Below are 15,020 nucleotides of genomic sequence, written 5' to 3' on the forward strand. Positions count from 1 at the left end.
AACCAAGTGGGAAAAGGGTTTCCTATGTTATTTCCTTATGCAGAGTGAAGAACAGCACCAATAGGATGTTTTCTAATGTGTCATTTTCCAACTCCCTTGGAATGAAACTCGAACTCTAGTTCAAGCTGTTAGTAGAGGCCACCTGGAAATACCTTTCAGTGCCAAAATATGCACATACACCTCTCTGTTCAAAGTAGCTCCCAGAAAGCTTATTTGCAGCCACTTTTAAGGTAATGACAATGTTAAATAATATGCTTCAAGCTAGCATTGTATCAAATCCTGAATCCTTTACTTCGATAAAAGGTCTGACTTTCATTGGTTTTGATTAAGAAGACTTGGGCTCTATTTAGTATTAAAACAAATGAAAAAGCCTCACTGACTTCAGTGGGAACTACCAAGCAAGAATCAAAATTTTCTATTCACAATAGTGCCCAAATCCATTATATGGAATTAAGAAATAATACATAAAGGACTTGCTTGTGTGATAAAGTGCCTGTACCTGACTATGCTATCACTTTGCACCGACAGTCAATTCCAAGCACAAATGCTGCTGGTTCAGTAGCTAGATACCTGAATTGCCTCACTTACAACACGTTACTTACAACATGTTACTGACTCAAGTCAGCAGAATTCATCTGCTAAATGGTAGAACAAAAGTATGGCTACAAAACACACAAGCTCAGTTTGAAAAATCCAACTTTAGATGACTAAGTGGTTAATGTAACAAAGCTAAGATTACTGATACCAAGGGAGAATTATAAGGGCCTCACCACCAAAACTAGCTTTCACTGTTTTTCTCCACTTCTGAAGACAGACATGTTCTTGAAGAAGTGATTTCTTTTTCTTCTTAAATAAAAGACCATATGTCTGTGACTTTAAGATATTTTTTTAAGATGCCGAGCTTCTGACAGTCTTTGTCTAAAAATTTAAATAAGTAAGTTGTAATTGTAGTACTGTTTAGGAAGGGTGGAGAAAGAGACCTTTGCCATAGATTAACATACAAAATGTCAATAATTTGCCTTTTCTGCCATTGGTGAAAACTAAGAGGTCTGCCCTGTGTTTGGCTGGAAGAAATGAAGTCTCTTTCATGTGCACGAGGAGATTCCAAAGCATTCAGCAGCCTGCCGCTAAGCATCTACACTGAGTGCACGGGTCTCCTGGGCATCATCTCCTGACATGCTAAAATGAATAAAGTTTGGCGTAGTTACCACCAGATGCGCTGGAAGGGTGGGGTGGGCTGCAGAACCAGGAAGGTGCAGATGTTCCCACTGAAAGAGCAGGTAATTTCAGCATCTGAGCAATGTTGTGGACGCTTTCATAAGGGAGCCTGTTATCACTCTGGACTGCATACAGAAAAATAGGCTATGGGTTCTTTCTCTTCAGCGCGCAGACATATGGAGCCTGCAGCCACCCTTCTGGGTTGTAATTCCAATTACGCCTGAAAGACCCTTGCATTTCTTGCTCCCTTGCATGGGTTTTACAGTGAAAGAGCAACTAAATCCAATACCTTTTTATTCAGGCATATGTAATTATTTGTTTTTAGCAGGAAAAAGGTAACAACTCAGGCATGTATAGCTAACTATCTCTGCTCAGGAAGAGTAAATGTACAGTGTCGCTGAATGAGAAATACCAGGATGGTAAGATGACTGGCGTCTTCAGTGCAGCCATAAAGAAAAACATGAGACGAAATCACAGAAATGTGATTCTTGTGCCCTGAAGCCTAAAGAGCAGAGGACTCCTGTGGGAATCTGTCTGTGAACTGGGCAAAAGAGTGGCTTGGAATATCTTGAAAACAACATGGACCTTCCCTGAAAGAGTGTGAGCTGCCGGTGAACACGGAAATGACAAAACAGGCCAGGCCTGGCCTTTATCAGTATTCATCAGTGAGATGGGGCATGACAGAACCAGGCAGTCTTACTCCATCAGCATCTGTTTGAGAGCTGCCTGGTTCACCCAGATTTCATTTTAATTTTTGTGACATTTTGGATATAAAACACTATTTTCACACCTGAAAAGAATTATGTCCAGTACATCTGGAGACAGAGATACAATAAATCCTGTGCTGCAGCCTACAACAGTGGAACAGAAAACCAAGAGACAAAACAAAGAAGGAAGGAAGGAAAGACCATCAAGATACGTCTTTCAGCAGCAAGGGTTGAGACAGAAATTTGAACATCGGTGATTCTTCCATAACGAGGAGGACACAACTGCAGTAGCAACTGTGAGGTCGACCATGAAGTCCAAGTGACAATTTTAGCAGGGCACTTCTTAGTATATGGGTAATGATTATGCAAGCAGCAGTGTCAGTGATGATGATGATGGGGCCACTGCCTGACTGCATGTCATTGGGAAAACAAGTCCTCTCGACAACGGACACTTAATTCTTCAGTTAGGGTAATGTAACACATGGAAATTACACGTGCATTTGGGATGAGAAATTACCTGCACAACAGCCTAGACTCTGAGTCTGGACTTGAGACTGTGAGTGCATGTCCTGGGGGCAAGAGTAGGAGGTGGCTAACCGCCATGAAATCATTATTGCAATCAAGGCTATTGCCTAGATACCCACCAGTGATTCATTCTTATTTTTCCAAGTCACCATTTTATTGTGTTTCTCCACCCCATCACCCAATAAATTCTGTCTGGAGTTATTGACTGCCAATACAATTTATTTTCCCACTTTTCTGGTTATGGGTTTGGCCCAATGTTTCTGAAGTATTCAGTAACAGGCTTCAGAAACTGTATGTGGCCCTTTTCTGCCAGAAGGCATGTGGCACAAGGGTTGCAATACCACCTGTCTTGGAAAATATTTTGAAAGTGCAAAGTTAAAAATCGTTACTGCAGTCAAGCTGTTGGATTCTGAAGTCTCCAAGGAAAGCAAAGTTTGCAAGACTAGGGTATACTGAAAAAGACCACTAATAAAATTGGACTTCGGTTCTTAGAGCTTTGTCTGTCTTTCCTCCAAAGGGAAAGAGAAAGATGGCAAGAAAAGGCTCTCTTATCCAGAAGAAGTGATCTTAAAACTTAAAACACTGGAAGAAATTATTTATTTAGATACCTGCTGTGCTCCACTAAAAAGCCTTTGATAAACTGGTATCATTGTTTATTCTATTATTGCTGATGAAAGCTATTTGATTATAGCTGTAAAAAATCTCTATAAAATCTTAAATAAAAAACACATGTTGTGGCAGAGGCCTTTAGAAATAAAAAACATTTTAAACATACTTTGAAGACAGCCTAATTCCACTGTTTTCTTTTAAGCTGAAAGGGGAAGTGCTGCATTATTCCAAAACTGGAGAGTCACAGATACATTATTTACCAGTAATTAGAGTTCTTTTTATTCCATGTTTCTATCTATACATAAAGCACAGTGATCATGACTACTAGGAAAAAAAAATAAGCAATTATCCGTGGTTTTCCATTGACATTGCAGTCAGAGACAGCATTATTCACGCATATTTTGGTGATTCAGATTATTCTGGTATGTATTATATAAAGCATCTAGGAGAGGTTGCACAGTGCAAGGTGGTGTCACGAAAAGGAAAGCGGCTTTTGACAGCTGAAAAATATCTTTTTTCAGATTTCAGAGCAAATAAAACGGCCAGATTCACAAGTCAATATACAAAGCAAGTTTGTTTGCTTCTCCTTGGAAGGAATCAAAAATGCAACTACTTAGTTAAAACCCCACAGTCCCTAATAACCAACATGGCGAATTTGGTTGAACAACAAAAAACCCCACACTTTTCTTCACATGCTACAGCCATTGAATGAGCCTCCGAGTGAAACTCAGTCCCCGGGAAACATTCCCAGCAAGGCCTAAGGAAAATTCACCCTCTTATTCTAGGTCAGGCACGCCCATAAATGAAGCCTGGTGAATAACTTCATATTAACATGCACTTAATCATCTAGTTAATGATCCACATTAAGTATGATCCAGGATTAAAAAAGAACCTCCCACATATTCGAAAGGAATGTGACTCCTGTATACCTTATAATAAGCAGATCATTAGCATATTCAGTAGTATTAGTCTCTTGTAACCTACCTGAAATTGGGTATCAGTGTTCCCTCCATGTGCTCATAGCAGTAGGGCTACCGTTTGAAGATCCTTAATGATTACAACTTGTGGGCGTGTAATATACACCCAACAAAACACAAACTAAAGATAGGAGAGCCTCATTAACAATAAGATATTCACCATATTTATTATTTATTGTACGCCCTGTACTCCCTATTCATTGAGAATGGCGATGACTGCAAATAATACATAACGGCCGAACATCTCATTTTGGCACGAGTACTAACTAAGCAGATGCCTCTGTGCTACTTGCTTTGAAATACAAAAAAAAATCTTCTAAAGTATTAAGAGGAAAGAAAGCAGGGTGCCAGTTTCCATTCCATAGAGTTGAATGAGTTACAATATTGGATCCCATGATAAAATGTCTTTTTACTTTATTAGTATACAGCATTTACTTGCTGGAGGCTACTGTTTAATTTACATTTACATGTATCTCAGAGCGGTCATTAAAACACAATTTTTATACCATGAATATTATCCTATCCAAAACAACTATACTATGTACTCTTAATCACATAGGAATTTCCAAGGACCTCAGTGTATAAAAGGCATTATTACATCATGTGTTTGAAATGCAGATATATCTGGGATGGACTGCTGTGCTCTAGCTGGTTCAGTAGTTCACAGCAGTATTAATTCTTCATCCAGATTAATGGATCTAATTCTCAGTAACAGTATGGCCCCTTTAGGCTGCTCTGCCAATGTAAAGTCATCCTAAAGTGGATAAAAATACATAGAAGGAATAACTTCTGCACACACGGCTTCCCTCAGAGCACAGAGTTGAGGACATAGGATAAATTAAAATATCCCAGAATGCTCTCAACTCAGATCAGAAACAAGGCAAGCTACTGTTGGCACCATCAAAATATGGGGCAAGTAAAGTAAAGCTCTTCTATTATCACTCCAAGTGAAAAAGAACTGTGAACTGGCCCACTGGAGTTCACTGGTGATTTTGAGGACATCAGGTGCAAGGTGGAGTTGTCCAAACAGAGGCTGACCAGGACCATCACAACTGCCAATTTTGCTCTTGCAAGAAGCGCTCAGAAATATGATTGTTGAATGACTCACTCCAAGACTGACCGTTTGTTGAAAGTAGCCACAAAGCATAAACCCGAATATATCATCAAACTGAATAAGTTAGAGCCAGAAAAGACAGCATTTTTTCACTCACTTCTAGTAGAAGTCCACCTTCTTGTACAGCAGTCTTGTTAGGTACGTTGTCTTCCTTTATCGTTTGGCCAACTTGCTTCTTAAAGTGCTTTTCTTGAATGGCTGTTGAAAAGAGTTATTATCAATTTAGAAATCATAACGATTAGGGCCGCTAGACTAAAACTCTTATTTAGGCATTTAACATGCATTGATTTAATTGGGAGTTACTGGTCTGGATCTCAGTTACTGACAACTTTCTTTTGCTGTGAGGGAGATGGATACATATTTGGCAGTCCAGATGTTTTTTATATGAAATATCTATCACATTTTTTATTGAACATATTTTTTCCATTAGTGTACTCTACATAAAGCAACAACCAAAACCCACAGGAAAGAAAGAAAAGAAAGTTAGCAAGTTGTTTTGTTTATAAAAATATGTATTATGACAATATAAAGAAATGCCTGTATAGCTCAGAAGACAAGGGACTGAAATAAGTTTCTTATTTTCAGTGCTGACCTTCTTGGCATCAGATGATTTTCAGTCTCACTTTACGCTATCCACTTCTATGACTCTGAGCCTGACTGTAAGATTCAAGGGAATGTTCTTAAACTGTTTCATTTTTAAACAGAGGTTTAAAGTTTGATTTTAGGAGGTCATTTACTACATGAAATTCATGAAAATCTCTCACTATAGATTGAAATTGCTTATATTTTTCCTAATAATAATAATGAAAACCTTCATGGGAGTTAAAACTGGTATGTGCTCTTCCTGCACATGGGTTATCATTGCTTGATCTGAAATATCTTTGAATGCTCAAATTAAAGTCTTCATATTGATATATCCCATAGAAAAATCCCTGTAACACAATCCTATTTCTGGGGATAATGAAAGAATTTCTGAGAAGGCTCACATCAGTTGACACACTGGGCTTCTGCATCATCTAGGGAGTATGACAGGAACCTGTCTTTATTATTAGGTTAGTAAAAATTAAGGAGTCAGCTTCACTCCTACTGCCTCATCCCAGAGATGGGTCATACAAATATCCCGGTAGCAAACAGAGATCCAGTTTTCCGTTTGTTCTCCTTTCCATGGAGAGAATGAGAGAGGAGAGCATACCAGTGAGATTAGCTGGGACATTTGACACATATTGTCCCTTCCAGCTAAAGGGAGAGCTGGAGCAGCCACTGCCAGAGACGGTTAATAATCCAAAAAAAGAAGGGTTGAGACGGACAGGAATAGTTTACACCAAATCAGAATAAGAAGAGGAGGCAGCCAGCAAGCCTCTAATGCTCCTGAGTTTGTTGCTAAAAGTCATGAGAATGGGATTTAACTTTTTAGTAAGATACCAAATTAATAAAATGGTCTACATTTTTAAATGGTTTGAATAATATGTGTTGCAAATGACCAAGGGTATGATCGAAATGGAATCACTTCCTTTCCAAAGGGCTGTGCAAGCGCCCCTTATCAATTTAGCAGCCTAGTGAGGGACTGTTGCAAGATACACCAGCATTGTACAACAGATGATGGTAACGCAGAACCACACTGACTAAATATCCGTGATGTTTTTTAGCTTACATTGTAAATATTTGCTGCCGGTGATAATGTTGGTCATTACCCCAAAGCAATCATCTCAAATGTATAATTAGATGTAATAAATCCCTCCCCTGGGCATGGGAAAACACATCAGGAAAATCCCAAGCTGCCTAAAACAGATCCCTACCCACATTTTCCAGCAAAAACAATTCTGTGATTTCAGACTTCTAAGCTAGGCTACTATGAACAGGATATACAGATTCTTCAATCTGCATTTTCATTTGGTATACCTTTTGAACTAATTGGAAGAGGTCGCTTTCTCCCCTACCCCCCAACCAGCCAAGCCTTCTGCTATGCCTACCCATAAGAACAGACATATGGACACTCGTGACAATAATTTTTAAAAGCCCAGCCCCTATTCCAATGGCCTTTTCCAGAGTTTTCCCCCTCAGAAAAGATATTTCTGTAATTATTGACACAGTGTTTTGCAGTCTTTGTGCAGGTTGAAGGACAGACAGGGAGGGGTGAGAGGAAACGAAGGTTTATTTTTTCGATGCGTTCTTTTGGCGTCGTGAAAGTTCCGCCAGTTCGAACTTTGTCATTAGTGGAAACTATTATTTTACCCGACTGAGCGGGCCAGAGCTCCCTGCCTGTTTGTTAGCCTTCAGGCTCACACAAACACAGCAGCAGAAGCACAAGAGATGTTTGTTCCGCAGCTTGCCTGGCCACTATAAATTCCATCTCCAAATGGAAAGTATTTTAATGTTATTTTGCCAACTAGAGTTACCCGTATGTGAGGCCACACACATCCGTTTCATAACATACCCTACTCACTGGCTTGGACTTCAAGGAGTCCCATTGCACCACCAAAGACGAGTGACTCCCTTCGCGCCAAGAAGCAAGAGCTCCTCAGAGACAGAGACATTTGTTCCTCACACCTGAGGCAGCAGAGCCACTGCTCACTGTTCACTCTTGTTCTGCCTCCCTGGAAATGCTCCATTAATCCACCCAGGGCTCGGCTGATACTGCAGGGACATCTCAGAGGAGATATTGCTACTGGTGATAGCCTGTCACCGGGTGAAAGAAGAGCAAGACAGGCAGAAAACAACGCAGATCCCCAAAATGAAATGAGGAGGAGGAGAATCAAGACACAGCAGGGTGAGGAGGGAAACTTGCAAGATGTTAGCTGAGTAGGCAGAAAAATAGGGAAAAGAAAACAGAGCAGCCTAACGATACCCCTGTCACCACCAAGAATCAACAGGGAGAACTGAAGGAAGGTAAGTATTGGTTATGACAGGTGGCTTGGTAGCAAGGGCCCTGATGCCAAGACAGCTGTGATCAAGCTTTGACATTACATAAAATGTTGGCCCTCTGGATCAAAGGTGAAGCCTATGATGATGAAAGCAAACGAAAGATGAGAGAATACCAGAGTACTGTCTCTACTAGGCAGGGAGGAGCAAGCTGTGGAAAGATAAAAAACAACCAACAGCAAAGGATGACTCAGTGACCTGAGGGGAAAACTTCTGGCTGCTGGAGTTCCCATATATCAAGCATGGGGCAAGAAAAAAAATGGATATTGCAGGCAATCTGATGAATGCTGCTGGCTGTAAAAAAATTGAAAGTTTCAGCTTTATGGCATCTTGGACTTCTTTCTATGGGAGAAGCAACTCTTTGGAGTAGATTGTCAGCAATTCAGCGTAGTGCACTCACCTACCAGGTTCAAAACTGGCAAGCTGAAGAGATGGGAAGCAGGAACAGCAGAGACCTTTTTCTGAGCACAGCTTATCTAGCCTGCACTTCCAGAAAACGAAATAAAACAGAAGATGGAGCTGTTCTGCCGAAGAAGATGAATGAGCGTATTGATACCATAGGGTGATAAACACAAGATATACAAGGGCTGACAGTTTTGCAAGGTCATGCGATCCAGAGAGCATGGTGCAAACCCAGGCAGCATTAAAAGCCCCCAAGTTTGGAAACACTGGGTCCCACAGAAGGACAACACTGTGGGAATGTACAGGGCAGCGGGGAGAAGGGGGCTAGGAGGAGGAAGAGGAGGGAGAAAAATGAAGAAAAATGGCCAATGCGATTTCCTGAAGGAAAGATCAAAAATCTGAGGACGTCATTCTACTTTCTGATCTGAAAGTGGTGAAAGGAGTGGAAACCAAAAAACAGTGTAGAGTTGTAGAGCTGTATTGACAGCTAATTAATGCAGGGGAAAAAATTCCACAAAAGGGATGATACGTTGGGCTGAATGGAGTGTGGGACTGTCTCAGAGAGTGCTGCTGAGCCCCTCACAGCTGCACTGTCTCTCTCCAGAACACTGTAAAAAGCTGAGCTCTCTTTTGAGCCTCCAGTTCTGATACAAGCAACTTTATCTGCATTTGCAAACCCCTTGGCTTGAAAATCAAATCTGGAATATTGTAAAGAAGAGAAAAGCCGCTTGACACTTTAAAGTCTATAGAAGCACCATGAAACCAGCCATTCCCTTTCCCCCAGAAATAACAGAACATTCATTCATTGCAGAATAGTTCAGAGGGATGGAAATTTCAGGACTGTCATAAAACCGTACTTTTTAAATCCATGGGATTACATTCTCCAGAGTGTTTCTGTACCTTTTCCCGCACAAGCACAACTTACTTTCTTCAGAAAATAATTAGCAAAATTACCTGCCAAGCTAAGCTCTGTAACAAACTAATGCATGGTCAAACTGTATGTACCCCAGCCACCCTAGGGACCTTCCACTGCTCAGGCTGCCTGCATCAGGCAACAGCACAGGCGAGAAAACGAGCAGTGAAGGGATGCCGTTTCTTATCTGAACACCTTGCCTGGGTTCATTTGAGGTGTAAGAAGGGGACAGTACTGTCTTTTTCAGACTCGGTATGATGCAGGCCTATCAGTTTCAAGCCCTTCTACAAGGAGTACCTATGAGACCACTTCTCTCCAGTGATGCCCTGGGGATAAATTGTTTCTTAAATTGGGCAGATGAAAATACCCGAATCTTGCTTGCAGGTTCAGAGATACTGCTTTTTGAATGCAAGTCTTACTTTTGGTAACTGTTAGTTGAAAGGAAGTGAAAACAGGGTCTTTCTTCCTGGATCTTCTAGCTGCAGGAAGGATCAGCTATGCGTGTTACCCTGAATGCTAAGAAAACAAAACAAAACAACTAGGAAACGCTCAGTATGAGCAATTATGCTTAACAAACCTGCAGCCGTGAACTGAAATGGTCTGTTTCCTCTTGCTGCTTTACAGAGAACACTGAGTGACAATTAGGACCGGGCTCGTTAGATGCACACTGAAATTAAACAATATACAACTGTATAGAACCGTTATTATACATTTCTGAAAGATAGGAAAGGGACATTTGCACTCTGAAATGCCACAACATACAGGTTGCACAAACACTTTGGGGAAGAAATCGGCTCCAAAATGCACCCTCTGAATAAAAGATGTGCGGTGCTCAGTCCTGTTGCGGAGGCTACCAGAATGCCAGATGAAATTATGCTTGCAATAATGCGAAGTTTTTCTTCCCAACTTAGCGGTTTTCTCAGTCTGCTTCTTCTTAAGAGATGCTTTGAAATCCGACTGCCCTTTGAAGTTTCTTGAGTACAGCATGACATTTATTTAAGGTACAACCCGCACTGTTTGCTTTCCAGATCCCGTCCCCTCTGTCTTTCAGAACCTCTCTTCCCCTTTTCCCAGCGAGCCTCGTCCATTTTTTTCCAGGACGCACGCGTTAGAGATGGCACCGCCCGGCAGCCCTCCTCTCCCCACCTCCTCTGCGTGGAGCTGGCGGGGGCCACCAAGCCCCCTGGAGACCCCAGCCCGGAGGAGCCCCTTTTGAAGGGGAGGCGAGGGGGAGGAGAAGTCCCTGCTGCGGAGGAGGCAGACTGCTGACTAACCCCGGCCCCGCTGTCACGCAAGCCTCGCCGCCTGTCAATCTCCCGGCGGCTCTGACAGGGGCCTGGCGCCCGTTCAAACCCTTGCGTGCGAGCAGACGAGCCGCATTGCCCTATGAAGTATTTCATAATAACAACAGCTGTTAAATATTGATGACTCCTGGCAAGCGCTGAATGCTTTTCGAGAAGGTTAAGCCTTCGTGTAATGGAACCTAATTCCTCATTATATACTGTATCAGATATCTGGAAGTCGCCTAAAAAAAGCAAAGGGGCTTAAAGGAAAGGATCAGAAAATAACTCGCGTGCAGCAGGGAGAGGGGAGAAAACCCGCAGCGTGAGAGGTGAGGAGTGCTTCCCCGAAGTCAAATCCTTTTGCAAACGGTAAAATATGCTGCCGGAGCGATCATCAAAACAATTGGTTTCGCTATATTCCACTGGACAGCTGCTTTTGTGTTTTCAGAAATTATTGCAGATGAGAGAGACTTTCTAAAACAGCAATCCGGTTGCCACTGCTGTCTACGTGTGTAAGAGTACACATGGAAATTATTTCTACAGAGAAACAGAAAAGATGGAGAATGTTCGCATTCCTATAGTTTTTCTACACCAGCCCTGAGAGATCTGGTTCATTAGAAGATTTTTTGGTGATCGGACAAGATAATAAGAATGAGATCTCAGGGAGGGTTTCCAGCAGGCCAGAAAGGGAGAAGGGTGAGCCTCTTGCCTTGCGCAAGTCCTGATGCGCTGTCCTCCCATTCCCAGAACAAATCCCCCCTCATCCTCACGCTGCCCTCTAAAATCCCTCAGTCCTATCTTCTCCCTCTTGACCTAACTGTTGAGCAAGGTTGTGTCGGGAAGGGAATCAGCTCAGGCTAGGAGGTCATGATGGACAGACCAAGTCTTTGGGATGGAGCTGGTGTGACGCCAGGGCAGGCAGTACTGGGGAGTCCAGCAAAAAGGCAGAGTCAGAGTCAGGGTGCGGGTGAAAGAGAAGCAGCACAAACTGAGGAGTTCTTGGGTTGGTGACAAAATCAGGGTATTTTTGTCTGGCCTATGAGAAAGAGGCCTGTGTGCCTTTAGGGAATACAATTTAGATGAGGCAAGCTGAGAAGCTGAAAACAATTACCTGCTCATGTTCAGTTGTGCTGTGGTGTAAGGAGTTCTGCGAGGCTTTAGGAAAGTATTTTACCTGTGGGGAACCCAGGCCTGTTTACTGAGTCGGGACAGGGAATCACAGAAACTTAGGAAGTTGTAGGGTGGAAGGGACCTTCGAAGGTCATCTGGTCCACCCCAACCTGATAAAAACAGAGCTGACTTCAGTGAGGCAGGTTGCTCAGGGCTTTCGTTGAGTATTCCCCGTAATGGACATTTCACAATTCCTCCAGGAAAACTTTCATTGTTTAATTGCAAACAGGATTAATTGTGTAAAGTAAGAGCTGCTTAGGGATTTAGATGAATGGGCATTAGGATAAGTTCTGGATGGACACTTCCTGTTTCCACAATTCTTGGTCTCTAAAATGTGTAGAATAATTTAAGAAATGCTGAGAATGGTTAAATGGCTGTCATGGAAAGTGAGTGTATATGGAGAATATGTGAACTAAGTTATTAGCTATTCTCATGGGTTTTGATGGTTTATTCTATCTGTATCTCACACAACTGGCTCACAAGAAACCACACTTGTATGTCATGGTTATATGTAGCCTGGGACTGTAACATCTCCCTTATCCCATAACTTCTGAGGGATCACAGATCCAAAGAAAAGCTGTGCCTCGATACGAAACTGAATTGTGTGCTAACTACGCAAGCAAGAGACTCAAAAGATCTCGTCTAGAAAGTACGTTTCCTCTCTGCAGCTTACTGTTGCAAGGTTGCTCTCTTCATATTACTGAACAGATGATCTCCCCAACAGACAACCCCACATAGTGCATTGGCAAAGAAGGTATTTTAGAGATCTGTTTGCATCACTGTAAGTAAATATTTGAGTTATCAGCTGGTCTGGTGGACTATATTGGCTGTAAGACTGCCAAAGACATACAGTCCTCCTAAATTATCCCAAGATAAAAGACTTATTCCAAGTAATTGTCTCCTATTTCATATGCATAATTCCATTTGATTACCTACTACTTTAAATATGATGATTTCGTGATGAGATCTTATTGATTTATAGGTTCAGTCCTGGGGCTTTAATTCTATCCCTGTATGATTCCGTTCTTAGTTTAAGCTGTAACACATTAGCTTGTCTGAGTGTGTATTTGCTTACACGCCCTTCTGAATAAATCCATAAAAGATAAATACAAACTGGTTATTCTGTCAAACTGCAAGATGGATCGCAACCCTGAGTTACCGGAAACCTCAAGTAAGAAATCTGCAAACCACTTAGTCCACTTTCAAATCAATACTCACATCCCTCATAAAAATTAAGATGATTCCAACAAATTCCTTGCCCCTTAAGTCATGAGCTTGTAAATTACATGGCCACTGATCAGAATCAAGATCTACAGCATAAGGTTACTGTAGAAAAAAATAAATTTAAGAGAATTATTCTGTATTTAGAAAACTTAACATTGGTTAGTTCCAGAGTTAAGAACCTCAGAATGTACAATCAATGTAGTTTTATGTTTGTTTTACTCTAGTTTCCATTTTCCTCTGTACTATACTCTGAAACACTGCATGTTAAGCCAACATAGAGGGACTCAGAGTTCACCAAACTAATCCACATTAGCCTTAAGTGTACTGAAGCATGTTCTGACCTGCCACATCCTGATTGCTTGAGTGGGATCTCAGAAAATCCCACCAATAATGATATATGTACCTATCGAGAGGAATAGCACGTCAGAACACATTGATTCTAGGATCTATGAAGCAGATGGCATATCAAAACTACCTGCAGAGTTTTCCAGTTCTTCCAAGTGTCCTTTATGATGGCTTGTTGGCTGGATAGCTGTTCATCTTTTCCCTTGTCCAGATATTTTAAAAAATCCATACAGGGAAAAATAAAATTTAGGTTCTCTCTGTCCTCTGAATTCCCAGGACGTTGTCTCTCTATGGTCCAAGAACATAATCCTCTTGTGATATGGATCATATTATTTCATTGTCCCAAGGCCATTTGATTCTCCCAATTAAAATAATACAACAATGGACGTTGGGGTCCACAGGAGAGGCGGCTGCCCTTTGAAGAGAGGCTGAAATGGCTGTGACTGTTTACTGAGGAGAGAAGGATGAGGGGAGATGTAACAGAGGTTTACAAAATAGTAAAGGCAATGGATAAACTGAATGCAGAACTGCTGTTGACCCACCCCCACAATATGCGGACAGTGAAGTGCTCAATGACACCAGTACAAGAATGCTTTAAAGCGGATAAAAGAAAGCAATTTTGGAGAATAAGAATACCAGACTAGATGGACCACTGGTGTGACACAGTAGTGTATTTCTTATGTTGCTATATTTTCACTGCAATGCCACGACCTTGCCCACGAAATTTGTTGCAGACAGAAAATAAACAACAGATGAACAAGAGCAGCATCTGTGACGCGAAACAAAGTATATCACAGAAGCGACAATAAGAAAAATCGGAACCTTATGAGAAAGCCTGTGTGTGCCTAAATTTAAGCGTATGATGAAAGACCAGCTTGTGACTAATCATTGCATCCAAACAAACAAAAAAAATTCTTTGATGATAAACAGCCTATTGAAATAATCTGGAATCTTCAGTCTACTGGAATCTTCCCCACTTTAAAAAAGGAGACTTTAAGAATTGCATCTTACAGAAGAAATGCAATGAAGTCCTGACATCAGATTTATCTTGAGAATATCAGAACATGTTTAGTCTTTATTGGCTGCAGAAGATGTACACCATTTCACCCTCTTAGATTTAGATCTACAATTTAGAACATCTAGGAAATCAGTCCCTGAAGAATGAAATCAAATCAAAGACCAAGTGTGAAAATAAATGCAACTAGGAAAGTGTACGAGAAAGCATTTCTCCCACTTCCTGATTAGATCAACCTGACAATGACTGACTTATGTGAGATTTACGTGATCTTTGCTTGCCTTTTGGGGTTTTGATAACCTCTTTGCCCAGCCTGTTTTTCAAATAGACTCTCCCGAGCTTCCTCTCCTCAATTTCTTCTGCTCCTATAACGTTCTTGTCCCTTTACCATTTCATTTGCACCACTCTGCATGGAAATGCACAGGGTAAATTCATACCTGCTAGCTCCAAGAGAGAATTTAAGTCAGTATCTCTTAGAAGAGAGTTGAAAGAGCATGTGTCAGTAGGCCAGTGTATCACCCAAGAGACTGTTTAAAAATAGCCAAAGCACACGATCTGGAGAGGATAAAGGAAACCTTTAAGATGAAATAAACATTGCA

General features: G+C 41.4%; 1 protein-coding gene across 1 annotated transcript in view; it reads right to left on the bottom strand.

Moving 5' to 3' along the window:
• Window positions 1–15,020, bottom strand: part of AHRR (aryl hydrocarbon receptor repressor) — a gene marked incomplete at both ends in the record, with an annotated part of 69,414 nt that overhangs the window by 22,276 nt on the left and 32,118 nt on the right. Inside the window, one exon of the mRNA XM_082479856.1 lies at window positions 5,248–5,348. Coding sequence (XP_082335982.1) covers window positions 5,248–5,348 — 101 coding nt within the window. The remainder of the gene's footprint in view (window positions 1–5,247; window positions 5,349–15,020) is intronic.

This window comes from Vanellus vanellus, assembly GCF_965231255.1.
Source record: "Vanellus vanellus genome assembly, chromosome: 2".
Lineage (NCBI taxonomy): Eukaryota > Metazoa > Chordata > Aves > Charadriiformes > Charadriidae > Vanellus > Vanellus vanellus.